This window comes from Salmo salar, chromosome ssa21 (assembly GCF_905237065.1).
Source record: "Salmo salar chromosome ssa21, Ssal_v3.1, whole genome shotgun sequence".
NCBI classification, from domain to species: Eukaryota; Metazoa; Chordata; class Actinopteri; order Salmoniformes; family Salmonidae; genus Salmo; species Salmo salar.
In genome coordinates, this window is record NC_059462.1 from 57,844,182 (window position 1) to 57,861,179 (window position 16,998).

The 16,998-nt window shown below is 41.5% G+C and overlaps 1 protein-coding gene across 5 annotated transcripts in view; it reads right to left on the reverse strand.

The window, feature by feature from the left end:
• The window catches only part of ankzf1 (ankyrin repeat and zinc finger peptidyl tRNA hydrolase 1), a 49,435-nt gene that overhangs the window by 8,282 nt on the left and 24,155 nt on the right, over positions 1 to 16,998 (reverse strand). For 4 of the 5 annotated variants that reach the window (XM_045704935.1, XM_045704934.1, XM_045704932.1 and 1 more), the window contains exons 8-14: positions 10,681 to 10,903; positions 9,132 to 9,389; positions 8,513 to 8,821; positions 7,560 to 8,289; positions 2,646 to 2,757; positions 2,076 to 2,243; positions 1,904 to 1,974 (exon numbers count right to left, since the gene is read on the reverse strand). In XM_045704935.1, the coding sequence (XP_045560891.1) occupies positions 1,904 to 1,974; positions 2,076 to 2,243; positions 2,646 to 2,757; positions 7,560 to 8,289; positions 8,513 to 8,821; positions 9,132 to 9,389; positions 10,681 to 10,903 (1,871 nt within the window). The remainder of the gene's footprint in view (positions 1 to 1,903; positions 1,975 to 2,075; positions 2,244 to 2,645; positions 2,758 to 7,559; positions 8,290 to 8,512; positions 8,822 to 9,131; positions 9,390 to 10,680; positions 10,904 to 16,998) is intronic. The other variant, XM_045704936.1, reaches the window with a different exon arrangement.

Here is a 16,998-nt window from a genome sequence, read left to right on the forward strand (position 1 = left end):
GAGAGACCACTAGACGATACTGTATACGACAGGGGAGACCACTAGACCCCTAGACGATACTGTATACGACAGGAGAGACCACTAGACCCCTAGACGATACTGTATACGACAGGGGAGACCACTAGACCCCTAGACGATACTGTATACGACAGGAGAGACCACTAGACGATACTGTACGACAGGAGAGACCCTAGACGATACTGTATACGACAGGAGAGACCCCTAGACGATACTGTATACGACAGGAGAGACCACTAGACTCCTAGACGATACTGTATACGACAGGAGAGACCACTAGACGATACTGTATACGACAGGAGAGACCACTAGACCCCTAGACGATACTGTATACGACAGGAGAGACCACTAGACCCCTAGACGATACTGTATACGACAGGAGAGACCACTAGACTCCTAGACGATACTGTATACGACAGGAGAGACCACTAGACCCCTAGACGATACTGTATACGACAGGAGAGACCACTAGACCCCTAGACGATACTGTATACGACAGGAGAGACCACTAGACTCCTAGACGATACTGTATACGACAGGAGAGACCACTAGACGATACTGTATACGACAGGAGAGACCCCTAGACGATACTGTATACGACAGGAGAGACCCCTAGACGATACTGTATACGACAGGAGAGACCACTAGACCCCTAGACGATACTGTATACGACAGGAGAGACCACTAGACCCCTAGACGATACTGTATACGACAGGAGAGACCCCTAGACGATACTGTATACGACAGGAGAGACCACTAGACCCCTAGACGATACTGTATACGACAGGAGAGACCACTAGACTCCTAGACGATACTGTATACGACAGGAGAGACCACTAGACGATACTGTATACGACAGGAGAGACCCCTAGACGATACTGTATACGACAGGAGAGACCCCTAGACTCCTAGACGATACTGTATACGACAGGAGAGACCCCTAGACTCCTAGACGATACTGTATACGACAGGAGAGACCCCTAGACGATACTGTATACGACAGGAGAGACTAGACCCCTAGACGATACTGTATACGACAGGAGAGACCACTAGACTCCTAGACGATACTGTATACGACAGGAGAGACCACTAGACGATACTGTATACGACAGGAGAGACCACTAGACCCCTAGACGATACTGTATACGACAGGGGAGACCACTAGACCCCTAGACGATACTGTATACGACAGGAGAGACCACTAGACGATACTGTATACGACAGGAGAGACCACTAGACGATACTGTATACGACAGGAGAGACCACTAGACCCCTAGACGATACTGTATACGACAGGAGAGACCACTAGACGATACTGTATACGACAGGGGAGACCACTAGACGATACTGTATACGACAGGGGAGACCACTAGACGATACTGTATACGACAGGAGAGACCACTAGACGATACTGTATACGACAGGAGAGACCACTAGACTCCTAGACGATACTGTATACGACAGGGGAGACCACTAGACCCCTAGACGATACTGTATACGACAGGAGAGACCACTAGACCCCTAGACGATACTGTATACGACAGGAGAGACCACTAGACGATACTGTATACGACAGGAGAGACCACTAGACGATACTGTATACGACAGGAGAGACCACTAGACTCCTAGACGATACTGTATACGACAGGAGAGACTCCTAGACGATACTGTATACGACAGGAGAGACCACTAGACTCCTAGACGAATGAAAGAAAATGTGTTGACTCAATACAGAACAACGTTTGCCTTCGGTACAGAACCAGACTGTTCTGCTATTTATTGAGCAACGCGACGTATTCATTAGTCTAACATGGTTTTGTGTTCGGTGAGTCAAAAGAGAAAGAGAGGTTGTTTGACTAAGTGACCCAGATCTTTGTAATGTTACCTGGTGTTTGAAAGATCTCCCCCTGCTGATGCCTTATGCTCTGCCAACCTCTTCTCTGCAGCCTGTGCTCTCTGCGGGAGGAAATTTGACAGTCAAGCCGCTCGTTTTGAAACAAATTCATGTACCGCATCAAAAAAAAATATATATATTACAAAAAGATCTGTTTTCATACCTTCTCTCGGTCGCTTAAGGAGGCAAATCTTTTCTTCTCCTCAGCTTCCATCTCTAGTTGCTTCCTCTGTTCTTTCTGCGCTTTCTCCCTCGTTTTCTGAGCTGCTTTCTGAGCCTTTTTCTTCTCCGTTTTCTTGGACTCCAACTCCGCCGTCAGCGGCCCAGGAACCTTAAAAGGAAGAGGTTCGACGTTAGACTGCTGTATCACGAAGAGCTCAAAAAAATAAAAAAAAATAAAAAAAAAATACTGTACATCTTTGGAAAATAAAAATATGTTTTATTAAATGGTATTTCGTGTGCTAGGAAATGTGTCATCATGTGAAATGGCCCACGTTACTTCTCTGTCTAGCTAACTCCTAGACAACAGAATCCACATTTCATTTATTCCATTTGATTGACAGAAAGTGGACTCTTAACTGGCTGATTACACTTCACAGCTTCATCACAAAGTCCTTAAAGTGTCCAAGTCCTGTACATCTTTGGACACTTGATTGCTGGTTTGTTGTTGTTCCACAGCTCTACTCAAGTTTAAAATGTGACCTGTAACTAGACAACTGGAACGACAGCTCACCAGAGCCCTGCTGTAGTTGTATCTGTCAGGGTGATCAGCCATGTACTTCCTAAACACGTTTCTAGTATCCTTGTCTGGAGCAACAATGTAGGGAGTCTGGCCTGTTTGATCTCTGTGGACACAAAGCAACACGTTTCCTCTCTTTTTAATAACATATAAACAGCTTGTTATAATAATAATACATACAATTTGTAACGTGCTTTTCATTTAAAGACAATTACTCCCCTACTCATTCAAGTGTTTCTTTATTTTGACCATTTTCTACGTTGTAGAATAGTAGTGAAGACATCAACACATGTGGAATCATGTAGTAACCAAAAGTGGCAAAATCTAAATGTATTTTTTCTTTGAGATTCTTCAAAGTAGCCACCCTTTGCCTTCATGACAGCTTTGCATTCTCTCAACCAGCTTCATGAAGTAGTCACCTGGAATGCATTTCAATTAACAGTTGTGCCTTGTTAAAAGTTAATGTGTTTGAGCCAACCAGTTGTGTTGTGACAAGGTAGGGGTGGTATACAGACCAAGTCCATATTATGGCAAGAACAGCTCAAATAAGCAAAGAGAAACGACAGTCCATCATTACTTTAAGACATGAAGGTCAGGCAATCCGGAAAATGTCAAGAACTTTGAAAGTTTCTTCAAGTGCAGTCACAAAAACCATCAAGCGCTATGATGAAACTGGCTCTCATGAGGATCACCACAGGAATGGAAGACCCAGAGTTACCTCTGCTGCAGAGGATAAGTTCATTAGAGTTACCAGCCTCAGAAATTGCAGCCCAAATAAATGCTTCACAGAGTTCAAGTAACAGACACATCTCAACATCAACTGTTCAGAGGAGACTGTGTGAATCAGGGCTTCATGGTTGAATTGCTGCAAAGAAACCACTACTAAAGGACACCAATAATAAGAAGAGACTTGCTTGGGCCAAGAAACACGAGCAATGGACATTAGACTGGTGGCAATCTGTCCTTTGGTCTGATGAGTCCAAATATGAGATTTCTGGTTCCAACCGCCGTGTCTTTGTGAGATGCAGAGTAGGTGAACGGATGATCTCCGCACGTGAGGTTCCCACCGTGAAGCATGGAGGAAGAGGTGTGATGGTGCTATGCTGGTGACACTGTCTGTGATTTATTTAGAATTCAAGGCACACTTAACCAGCATGGCTAACACAGCATTCTGCAGCAATACGCCATCCCATCTGGTTTGGGCTTAGTGGGACTATCATCTCACCCAATTGAGATGGTTCGGATGAGTTGGACCGCAGAGTGAAGGAAACTCCTTCAAGACTGTTGGAAAATAATTCCAGGTGAAGCTGGTTGAGAGAATGCCAAGAGTTTGCAAAGCTGTAATCAAGGCAAAGGGTGGCTACTTTGAAGAATCTCAAATATAAAATATATTTTGATTTATTTAACACTTTTTTGGTTACTACATGATTCCATGTGTGTTATTTCTTAGTTTTGATGTCTTCACTATTATTATACAATGTAAAATATAGTCAAATAAAGAAAAACCCTAGAATGAGTAGGTGTTCTAAAACTTTTGACTGGTACTGTGTGATTATATATCTCACACACACAGAGAGAGAGTATAAATGCAACATAGTTACAGTTCATAAGGAAATCAGTCAATTGAAATTAATTAATTAGTCCCTAATCTATGAATTTAACATGACTGGGAATACAGATCTGTTGGTCACAGATACCTAAATAAAAAAATAAAAAGTTGGGGCTTGTATCAGAAAACCAGTCAGTATCTGGTGTGACCACCATTTGCCTCATGCAGCACGCGACATCTCTCCTTCACATAGAGTTGATCAGGCTGTGGAATGTTGTCCCACTCCTCTTCAATGGCTGTGTGAAGTTTCTGTATATTGGCGGGAACTGGAACACGCTGTCGTACATGTCGATCCAGAGCATCCCAAACATGCTCAATGGGTGACGTGTCTGGTGAGTATGCAGGCCATGGAAGAACTGGGACCTTTTCAGCTTCCAGGAATTGTGTACAGGTCCTTGCGACATGGGGCCGTGTATTATCATGCTGAAACATGAGGTGATGGTGGCGGATGAATGGCACGACAATGGGCCTCAGGATCTCGTCACGGTATCTCTGTGCATTCAAATTGCCATCAACAAAATGCAATTGTGTTTGTTGTCCGTAGTTTATGCCTGCCCCACACCATAACCCCACCTCCACCACGGGGCCCATACCATAACCCCACCTCCACCACGGGGCCCATACCATAACCCCACCTCCACCACGGGGCCCATACCATAACCCCACCTCCACCATGGGGCCCATACCATAACCCCACCTCCACCATGGGGCCCATACCATAACCCCACCTCCACCATGGGGCCCATACCATAACCCCACCGCCACCATGGGGCACTCTGTTCACAACAATGACATCAGCAAACCGCTCGCCCACACACGTGGTCTGCGGTTGTGAGGCCGGTTGGATGTACTGCCAAATTCTCTAAAACGATGTTGGAGGCGGCTTATGATAGAGAAATGAACATTAAATGATCTGGCAACAGCTCTGGCGGACATTCCTGCAATCAGCATGCCAATTGCACGCTCCCTCAAAACTTGAGACGTCTGTGGCATTGTGTTCGGTGACAAAACTTCACATTTTAGAGCGGCCTTTTATTGTCCCCAGCACAAGGTGCACCTGTGTAATGATCATGCTGTTTAATCAGCTTCTTGATATGCCACACCTGTCAGGTGGATGGATTATCTTGGTAAAGGAGAAATGCTCACTAACAGGGATGTAAATACATTTGTGCACAAACTTTGAGAGAAATAAGCTTTTTGTGAGTATGGAACATTTCTGGGATCTTTTATTTCAGCTCATGGAACATGGGACCGACACTTTACATGTTGCGTTTATGTACATGGAATGTCATTTTTTGGTGACTTTGGACATTTACAAGCGAATGTGACGCATCCTTGTCTGAAGGAAGAACAGAACTGGCTCTGAACCAGCATATCTACATGCTGTGTGTCTGGAGTCGCTAGGGCAACGGGCCCGTCTGCTCTGAGAAGAGGGGGAAGAGCAGACGGGTGGAGAACGGAGAGGAGGAGAAGAAAAACAAGGAAATGAAGATAGTGGCAGGCTGTACAGATAACTCATCCACTGCTTTGACATCTCAAACACAAAACTAAGCCAATATGATGCCCCCGTCACCTTATTAAATTCAGCCACTTACTTAGATTAACGAGCAAGATGAATTTAGGAGGTCGGGTTAACACAGAATTATACTTTTTTCACGCCAAAAAAAATAATAAAACGCATAAGAAATATCTGGCTTCTTTTGGTAATTTCTACTGGGTATCGGACAGATTGTGTGGTGCGTTTACACTCCACTCAGATGAGAGATCAGAAACTGGCATTCAATCATCAGACAGCTCTCTGACTGATGTGGAGCTACTGTTCTCCATCATTCTATCAGCAGACAGCTCTCTGACTGATGTGGAGCTACTGTTCTCCACCATTCTATCAGCAGACAGCTCTCTGACTGATGTGGAGCTACTGTTCTCCACCATTCTATCAGCAGACAGCACTCTGACTGATGTGGAGCTACTGTTCTCCACCATTCTATCAGCAGACAGCACTCTGACTGATGTGGAGCTACTGTTCTCTACCATTCTATCAGCAGACAGCACTCTGACTGATGTGGAGCTACTGTTCTCCACCATTCTATCAGCAGACAGCTCTCTGACTGATGTGGAGCTACTGTTCTCCACCATTCTATCAGCAGAGACAGCCCTCTGACTGATGTGGAGCTACTGTTCTCCACCATTCTATCAGCAGACAGCCCTCTGTTGTGGAGCTACTGTTCTCCACCATTCTATCAGCAGACAGCACTCTGACTGATGTGGAGCTACTGTTCTCCACCATTCTATCAGCAGACAGCACTCTGACTGATGTGGAGCTACTGTTCTCCACCATTCTATCAGCAGACAGCTCTCTGATGTGGAGCTACTGTTCTCCACCATTCTATCAGCAGAGACAGCTCTCTGACTGATGTGGAGCTACTGTTCTCCATCATTCTATCAGCAGACAGCTCTCTGACTGATGTGGAGCTACTGTTCTCCACCATTCTATCAGCAGACAGCACTCTGACTGATGTGGAGCTACTGTTCTCCACCATTCTATCAGCAGACAGCTCTCTGACTGATGTGGAGCTACTGTTCTCCACCATTCTATCAGCAGACAGCTCTCTGATGTGGAGCTACTGTTCTCCACCATTCTATCAGCAGACAGCTCTCTGACTGATGTGGAGCTACTGTTCTCCACCATTCTATCAGCAGACAGCTCTCTGACTGATGTGGAGCTACTGTTCTCCATCATTCTATCAGCAGACAGCCCTCTGACTGATGTGGAGCTACTTTTCTCTGTTAAAATGAAAGATTCATGTTTTGCTTAAAGTTATAAAAGACCGTAACCAGCTTCTATTTACAAAAAAAATACCTTGCTTTTTTTTTCCATTGTCAGATCATTTAACTAAGCTGTTTTCTGCCGACTGTGGTGCAGTGATGTATTTCCTGTGAAGGAAAACTCTAGCTGCACATCCCTGATCACCATATTGAAGAAAAAAATGATAAAATATGACCCCCCCCCCCCTGTCAATACAAAGCTTTTTTCTCCCTGTTGTGCTACTTACAAACACACCTGCCTGTCTCTGTTCTGGCGAACTACGGTAAAACTTCATCATGTAAAATAATGTGAAAGGTGAAATGAAGAACGTGATCTCCTAACGTATTGCACAAGTTGATCGCAGGTATTAACTAAAAAAAAACAGATACAAATATTCAAAATGTATTGAAAAACCATCTCATGGCTGGTATACGACATATTACGGTATAGCGCCTAAGCCTAATATAGACATATATATATATATGGTTCATACTTGCAGGCCGGGTCACTGCCTTTGTCCATCAGCAGCTTGACCACTGCTTTCTGTCCTGCTGCTGAGGCCACATGAAGCAGAGTGAAGCCTGAGGAGTCGATGGGCTGGTTGAGTAGAGCTAGTGGACTCAGGGCTGCAGGGTCCTGGGCTGCAGGGGCCTGGGCTGCAGGGGCCTGGGCTGCAGGGGCCTGGGCTAGTGGACTCAGGGCTGCAGGGGCCTGGGCTGCAGGGGCCTGGGCTAGTGGACTCAGGGCTGCAGGGGCCTGGGCTGCAGGGGCCTGGGCTAGTGGACTCAGGGCTGCAGGGGCCTGGGCTGCAGGGGCCTGGGCTGCAGGGGCCTGGGCTGCAGGGGCCTGGGCTGCAGGGGCCTGGGCTGCAGGGGCCTGGGCTGCAGGGGCCTGGGCTAGTGGACTCAGGGCTGCAGGGGCCTGGGCTGCAGGGGCCTGGGCTGCAGGGGCCTGGGCTGCAGGGGCCTGGGCTAGTGGACTCAGGGCTGCAGGGGCCTGGGCTGCAGGGGCCTGGGAAGAGCAGCTCTCCTCCACCTCTCCCCGATTCTTCTCTCCCTCTGGCTTTGCACCCTGCTCCTCCCTCTGTCCACCCTCCTCTCCCCGGTCCTCCTCCTCTCCCCTCCTCCCTGGTAACAGTCTGATGAGGGTGTCCAGGTCTCCAGTTTTACAGGCGGTGTAGAGAGCATCCCTCAGGCCGTAGTCCCAGGACTCATCAGGCTCCTCTGAGAAGATGTAGAGAAGATGTTGTTGTATACAACAGACACAGACAGACGGGCAGACAAAAAGGACAGACAGACAGACAGGCAGACAAAAAGGACAGACAGACAGACAGACAGACAGACAGACAGACAGACAGACAGACAGACAGACAGACAGACAGAGACAGACAGACAGACAGACAGAGAGACAGACAGACAGACAGACAGAGTTAGGTTATGACCTCACCCTCTTCATGTTGTATTGTCTTCTTCCCCTTGGGTTTCCTCCTTCCCCGGTTTCTCTCTCCTCCTCCTCTCTCTCCTCCTCCCTCTCCTCCTCTCTCTCCTCCTCTCTCTCCTCCTCTCTCTCCTCCTCCCTCTCCTCCTCCCTCTCCTCCTCTCTCTCCTCCTCTCTCTCCTCCTCTCTCTCCTCCTCTCTCTCCTCCTCTCTCTCCTCCTCTCTCTCCTCCTCCCTCTCCTCCTCCCTCTCCTCCTCTCTCCTGGTTAGTGTCTTCAGGAGCAGCAGGAGTCTGCACAGCTTCCCTGTTACTTACACCTGAACACAGAAATAACTGTTTGTAGCTTTTCAAAGATTATCAAGTGATAGAATTTCTACAACAGGACTTTCTATGAATTAAACTGAGATATCCTAAACATCCCCCTATTCCCCATAGGCCCTGGTCAGAATTAAACAGGCATCCTAAACATCACCCTATTCCCTATAGGCCCTGGTCAGAATTAAACAGGCATCCTAAACATCACCCTATTCCCCATAGGCCCTGGTCAGAAGTAGGGCACAATACAGTACACAGGGCGTAATTTGATAAGCAGCTTAACTCTACAGACCCCCAGCCCGTCTCCCTCACCTCTGTCCTCTGTTCTGCGTCTCTCCTTCTTCTTCTTCCTCCTGGCAGGGTAGATCTCATGCTCCCGGAGGTCCAGGGTTCCCAGGGTCACCTCCACCGTCTCTAGCTCCAGCTCCTCTCCTGAACTCTGCTCCTCCTCCTCCTCCACTAGGGGTGCTGTCGTCTCCTGGTAAGGTTCTGGCTGAGCCCCAGGTGTTCGTACCTTCTTCCATACTTTGTTAGAGGGACTCAGGATGTTGGAGATGTCAGTGTCTTTACCTGTGGTTTTAGAAAAGATTAGTAAATGAACAACATATTGTCAGCCTTTTCTCAGAATTGAAGCTCAGGAAGGTCCGGATGTACAGTGCATTTGGACAGTATTTCAGACCCTTTCACTTTTTACACATTTTGTTACAGCCTTATTCTAAAATGGATTAAATTATTTTTTTCCCCCTCATCAATCTACACACAAAACCCTGTAACGATAAAGCAAAAACAGGTTTTTAGAATTTGTTGCAAATGTATTAAAAATAAAAACTGAAATATCCCATTTACAGTGATAAAGTTCAGACCCTTTACTCAGTACTTTGTTGAAGCACCTTTGGCAGCGATTACAGCCTCGAGTCTTCTTGGGTATGACGCTACAAGCTTGGCACACCTGTATTTGGGGAGTTTCTCCCATTCTTCTCTGCAGATCCTCTCAAGCTCTGTCAGGTTGGATGGGGAGTGTCGCTGCAGAGCTATTTTCAGGTCTCTCCAGAGATGTTCGATCGGGTTCAATGTACTTTGCTCCGTTCATCTTTCCCTCGATCCTGACTAGTCTCCCAGTCCCTGCCGCTGAAAAACATCCCCACAGCATGATGCTGCCACCACCATGCTTCACTGTAGGGATGGTGCCAGGTTTCCTCCAGACGTGACACTTGGCATTCAGGCCAAAGAGTTCAATCTTGGTTTCATCAGACCAGACAATCTTGTTTCTCATGGTCTGGGAGGCCTTTAGGTGCCTTTTGGCAAACTCCAAGCGGGCTGTCATGTGCCTTTTACTGAGAAATAGCTTCCGTCTGGCCACTCTACCATAAAGGCCTGATTGATGGAGTACTGCAGAGATGGTTGTCCTTCTGGAAGGTTCTCCCATCTCCACAGAGGAACTCTGGAGCTCTTTATATAGACAGGTGTGACGCCTTTCCAAATCATGTCCAATCAATTGAATTTACCGCAGGTGGACTCCAATAATCAAGTTGTAGAAACATCTCAAGGATGATCAATGGAAACAGGATGCAACCCGAGTTTCATAGCAAAGGGGCTCTGAATACTTATTTAAAAACCTGTTTTCACTTCTGTCATTATTGAGTATTGTGTGTAGATTGAGGGGGGGGAAAAAAGTGTTTTAGAATAAGGTTGTAATGTAACAAAACGTGGGAGAAGGGGTCTGAATACTTTACGAAAGCAACGTACATGTAGGGCAGATAGATTAAGCCTCGCCTTAGACTGAAAACTGCTTTTCAATGGAGGATCTCGATTTTAATACTAGGCTTAGTAAGTGTCCCCGTAGATTAAACATGACTCGTACCATATACATTTAGAGTGGAGAGGACATCGTGGACTCTCTTTATCTCGCTGAAGGTGGCTCTGCGTGTGGGGAAGGGCAGCGTTCTGATCCGAGGGTCCTTCTTGTCCAGCGGAGCTGCCTTACCCCACAAGAACATGGTTTTATTATGACTGGGTGCACGCAGGAAGATGGCACTGGCTTCAGTCAGGTGGTCAGACCAGCTCTCCAGTAAGTCTTGGATCTCCTGTAAGCAGCAGAGGACAGGAACTATTGATTAGATCAATTATAACCAACAACGATAAAAAAAATTTTTTTAAAGGTGCAAGCAGCCATTAAAAACACTGCAGGGTAGAAATACACTTTTCTTGAAGCTGTTAGACGACAGCGAGAGTTTACCCACGATGTTGCACAATGATATAAGTCATCGTTTTAATCCCCCCAAAAAATATTTGGGCTTGAAAGTGGCAAATCCGAACCGCCTACTTCATGGAAATCATTGTGAATGCGTTTCCTAAGTTATGTAGAAATTATTTTTCAGGGAAGGGTTTTATTTGACTGTTTACCACCCACCAGCATGTTTATTAATAACAAAACAGCTGTATTCCTCTTCATGACTGAGACGACCAAACAGTCTTGTGTCCGCCTGGGTCACGGAGTTAATTAAAAACAGGAGGTGCAAACTTATCCATTGGATAATTTGTCAATTATTGAGCTAGTCTGTATTAAAAAATATATATATATATAATTAAAAAATAATATAAAATATATATATATCTGACCAATCCTTTTTAATAGTCCAAGTTTTAGAATGTTAGGACCCTTCTAGGTATAAAAATATATATATATATAATTTTCGGGGATTAAACATTGAATTTGGCCTTATTGCTATTCGAGTATATTAACGCATTGAATAACAAATTCATACATGGAAAAACAGATAGTAAAAAAAAACGAATAAAGTTTTAAAATGTCTGTCTTATATCTGAGTGATACAAGAAAGATCAGGAATTTATAAAAAAAAAAATGTTTTGTACCTAAACACAACCCTTTATTGTGGGAACTAAACTACTAAACATTTCAAATACAAATTCAGAAAGTATTCACACCCCTCGACTTCTTCCACATTTTGTTGTGTTACAGAATGCTGAATACTTTCCGAAGGCGCCGTAAGTAGTAGAGTTGTGACCATATGATCCCAGGCCAAGTATCACCATACCAACGTTTTACTAACGATACCAGGCCAGGAATCACCATACCAACGTTTTACTAACGCTACCAGGCCAAGTATCTAATGTACAGAGTAGTATCATGATACCACGGGGGGAATTCAGAGGCCTGGCATCCTGTTCCCGCCGTCCCCCGGAAGTTGTTCCCATTTTCTAAACGTTCATGTCCCAAGAAAAAACCTGTCACTGATATTCACACTATTACTGAATACAACACATATTGAATTAACTAGCCACTATTACTGAATACAACACACATTGAATTAACTAGCCACTATTACTGAATACAACACACATTGAATTAACTAGCCACTATTACTGAATACAACACACATTGAATTAACTAGCCACTATTACTGAATACAAACACATTGAATTAACTAGCCACTATTACTGAATACAACACATATTGAATTAACTAGCCACTATTACTGAATACAACACACATTGAATTAACTAGCCACTATTACTGAATACAACACACATTGAATTAACTAGCCACTATTACTGAATACAACACACATTGAATTAACTAGCCACTATTACTGAATACAACACATATTGAATTAACTAGCCACTATTACTGAATACAACACATATTGAATTAACTAGCCACTATTACTGAATACAACACACATTGAATTAACTAGCCACTATTACTGAATACAACACACATTGAATTAACTAGCCACTATTACTGAATACAACACACATTGAATTAACTAGCCACTATTACTGAATACAACACACATTGAATTAACTAGCCACTATTACTGAATACAACACATATTGAATTAACTAGCCACTATTACTGAATACAACACACATTGAATTAACTAGCCACTATTACTGAATACAACACACATTGAATTAACTAGCCACTATTACTGAATACAACACATATTGAATTAACTAGCCACTATTACTGAATACAACACATATTGAATTAACTAGCCACTATTACTGAATACAACACACATTGAATTAACTAGCCACTATTACTGAATACAACACATATTGAATTAACTAGCCACTATTACTGAATACAACACACATTGAATTAACTAGCCACTATTACTGAATACAACACACATTGAATTAACTAGCCACTATTACTGAATACAACACATATTGAATTAACTAGCCACTATTACTGAATACAACACATATTGAATTAACTAGCCACTATTACTGAATACAACACACATTGAATTAACTAGCCACTATTACTGAATACAACACACATTGAATTAACTAGCCACTATTACTGAATACAACACATATTGAATTAACTAGCCACTATTACTGAATACAACACATATTGAATTAACTAGCCACTATTACTGAATACAACACATATTGAATTAACTAGCCACTATTACTGAATACAACACACATTGAATTAACTAGCCACTATTACTGAATACAACACACATTGAATTAACTAGCCACTATTACTGAATACAACACACATTGAATTAACTAGCCACTATTACTGAATACAACACACATTGAATTAACTAGCCACTATTACTGAATACAACACACATTGAATTAACTAGCCACTATTACTGAATACAACACATATTGAATTAACTAGCCACTATTACTGAATACAACACACATTGAATTAACTAGCCACTATTACTGAATACAACACACATTGAATTAACTAGCCACTATTACTGAATACAACACACATTGAATTAACTAGCCACTATTACTGAATACAACACACATTGAATTAACTAGCCACTATTACTGAATACAACACACATTGAATTAACTAGCCACTATTACTGAATACAACACACATTGAATTAACTAGCCACTATTACTGAATACAACACACATTGAATTAACTAGCCACTATTACTGAATACAACACACATTGAATTAACTAGCCACTATTACTGAATACAACACACATTGAATTAACTAGCCACTATTACTGAATACAACACACATTGAATTAACTAGCCACTATTACTGAATACAACACACATTGAATTAACTAGCCACTATTACTGAATACAACACACATTGAATTAACTAGCCACTATTACTGAATACAACACACATTGAATTAACTAGCCACTATTACTGAATACAACACACATTGAATTAACTAGCCACTATTACTGAATACAACACATATTGAATTAACTAGCCAATATTACTGCATACAACACATATTGAATTAACTAGCCACTATTACTGAATACAACACACATTGAATTAACTAGCCACTATTACTGAATACAACACACATTGAATTAACTAGCCACTATTACTGAATACAACACACATTGAATTAACTAGCCACTATTACTGAATACAACACACATTGAATTAACTAGCCACTATTACTGAATACAACACACATTGAATTAACTAGCCACTATTACTGAATACAACACACATTGAATTAACTAGCCACTATTACTGAATACAACACACATTGAATTAACTAGCCACTATTACTGAATACAACACACATTGAATTAACTAGCCACTATTACTGAATACAACACACATTGAATTAACTAGCCACTATTACTGAATACAACACACATTGAATTAACTAGCCACTATTACTGAATACAACACACATTGAATTAACTAGCCACTATTACTGAATACAACACACATTGAATTAACTAGCCACTATTACTGAATACAACACACATTGAATTAACTAGCCACTATTACTGAATACAACACACATTGAATTAACTAGCCACTATTACTGAATACAACACACATTGAATTAACTAGCCACTATTACTGAATACAACACATATTGAATTAACTAGCCACTATTACTGAATACAACACATATTGAATTAACTAGCCACTATTACTGAATACAACACATATTGAATTAACTAGCCACTATTACTGAATACAACACATATTGAATTAACTAGCCACTATTACTGAATACAACACACATTGAATTAACTAGCCACTATTACTGAATACAACACACATTGAATTAACTAGCCACTATTACTGAATACAACACACATTGAATTAACTAGCCACTATTACTGAATACAACACACATTGAATTAACTAGCCACTATTACTGAATACAACACACATTGAATTAACTAGCCACTATTACTGAATACAACACACATTGAATTAACTAGCCACTATTACTGAATACAACACACATTGAATTAACTAGCCACTATTACTGAATACAACACACATTGAATTAACTAGCCACTATTACTGAATACAACACACATTGAATTAACTAGCCACTATTACTGAATACAACACACATTGAATTAACTAGCCACTATTACTGAATACAACACATATTGAATTAACTAGCCACTATTACTGAATACAACACATATTGAATTAACTAGCCACTATTACTGAATACAACACATATTGAATTAACTAGCCACTATTACTGAATACAACACATATTGAATTAACTAGCCACTATTACTGAATACAACACACATTGAATTAACTAGCCACTATTACTGAATACAACACACATTGAATTAACTAGCCACTATTACTGAATACAACACATATTGAATTAACTAGCCACTATTACTGAATACAACACATATTGAATTAACTAGCCACTATTACTGAATACAACACATATTGAATTAACTAGCCACTATTACTGAATACAACACATATTGAATTAACTAGCCACTATTACTGAATACAACACATATTGAATTAACTAGCCACTATTACTGAATACAACACACATTGAATTAACTAGCCACTATTACTGAATACAACACACATTGAATTAACTAGCCACTATTACTGAATACAACACACATTGAATTAACTAGCCACTATTACTGAATACAACACATATTGAATTAACTAGCCACTATTACTGAATACAACACACATTGAATTAACTAGCCACTATTACTGAATACAACACACATTGAATTAACTAGCCACTATTACTGAATACAACACACATTGAATTAACTAGCCACTATTACTGAATACAACACACATTGAATTAACTAGCCACTATTACTGAATACAACACACATTGAATTAACTAGCCACTATTACTGAATACAACAGATATTGAATTAACTAGCCACTATTACTGAATACAACACACATTGAATTAACTAGCCACTATTACTGAATACGACACACATTGAATTAACTAGCCGCTATTACTGAATACAACACACATTGAATTAACTAGCCACTATTACTGAATACAACACATATTGAATTAACTATCCACTATTACTGAATACAACACACATTGAATTAACTAGCCACTATTACTGAATACAACACACATTGAATTAACTAGCCACTATTACTGAATACAACACATATTGAATTAACTAGCCACTATTACTGAATACAACACACATTGAATTAACTAGCCACTATTACTGAATACAACACATATTGAATTAACTAGCCACTATTACTGAATACAACACATATTGAATTAACTAGCCACTATTACTGAATACAACACATATTGAATTAACTAGCCACTATTACTGAATACAACACATATTGAATTAACTAGCCACTATTACTGAATACAACACACATTGAATTAACTAGCCACTATTACTGAATACAACACACATTGAATTAACTAGCCACTATTACTGAATACAACACATATTGAATTAACTAGCCACTATTACTGAATACAACACATATTGAATTAACTAGCCACTATTACTGAATACAACACATATTGAATTAACTAGCCACTATTACTGAATACAACACATATTGAATTAACTAGCCACTATTACTGAATATTACCTCCAGCTACAGAGAGTGCTGTTTAGGCTACTGTAGACCTTCACCGCAAAACAGTTATTTGGTGACATTGAAAAGCGTGCCCAGAGTAAACTGCCTGCTACTCCGGCCCAGAGTCAAATATTTACATATTATTAGTAGATTTGGATAGAAAACACTGAAGTTTCTAAAACTGTTTGAATGATGTCTGTGAGTATAACAGAACTCATATGGCAGGCAAAAACCTGAGAAAAATCCAACCAGGAAGTGGGAAATCTGAGGCTTGTAGTTTTTCAAGTGATTTCCTAGCCAAACTACAGTGTCT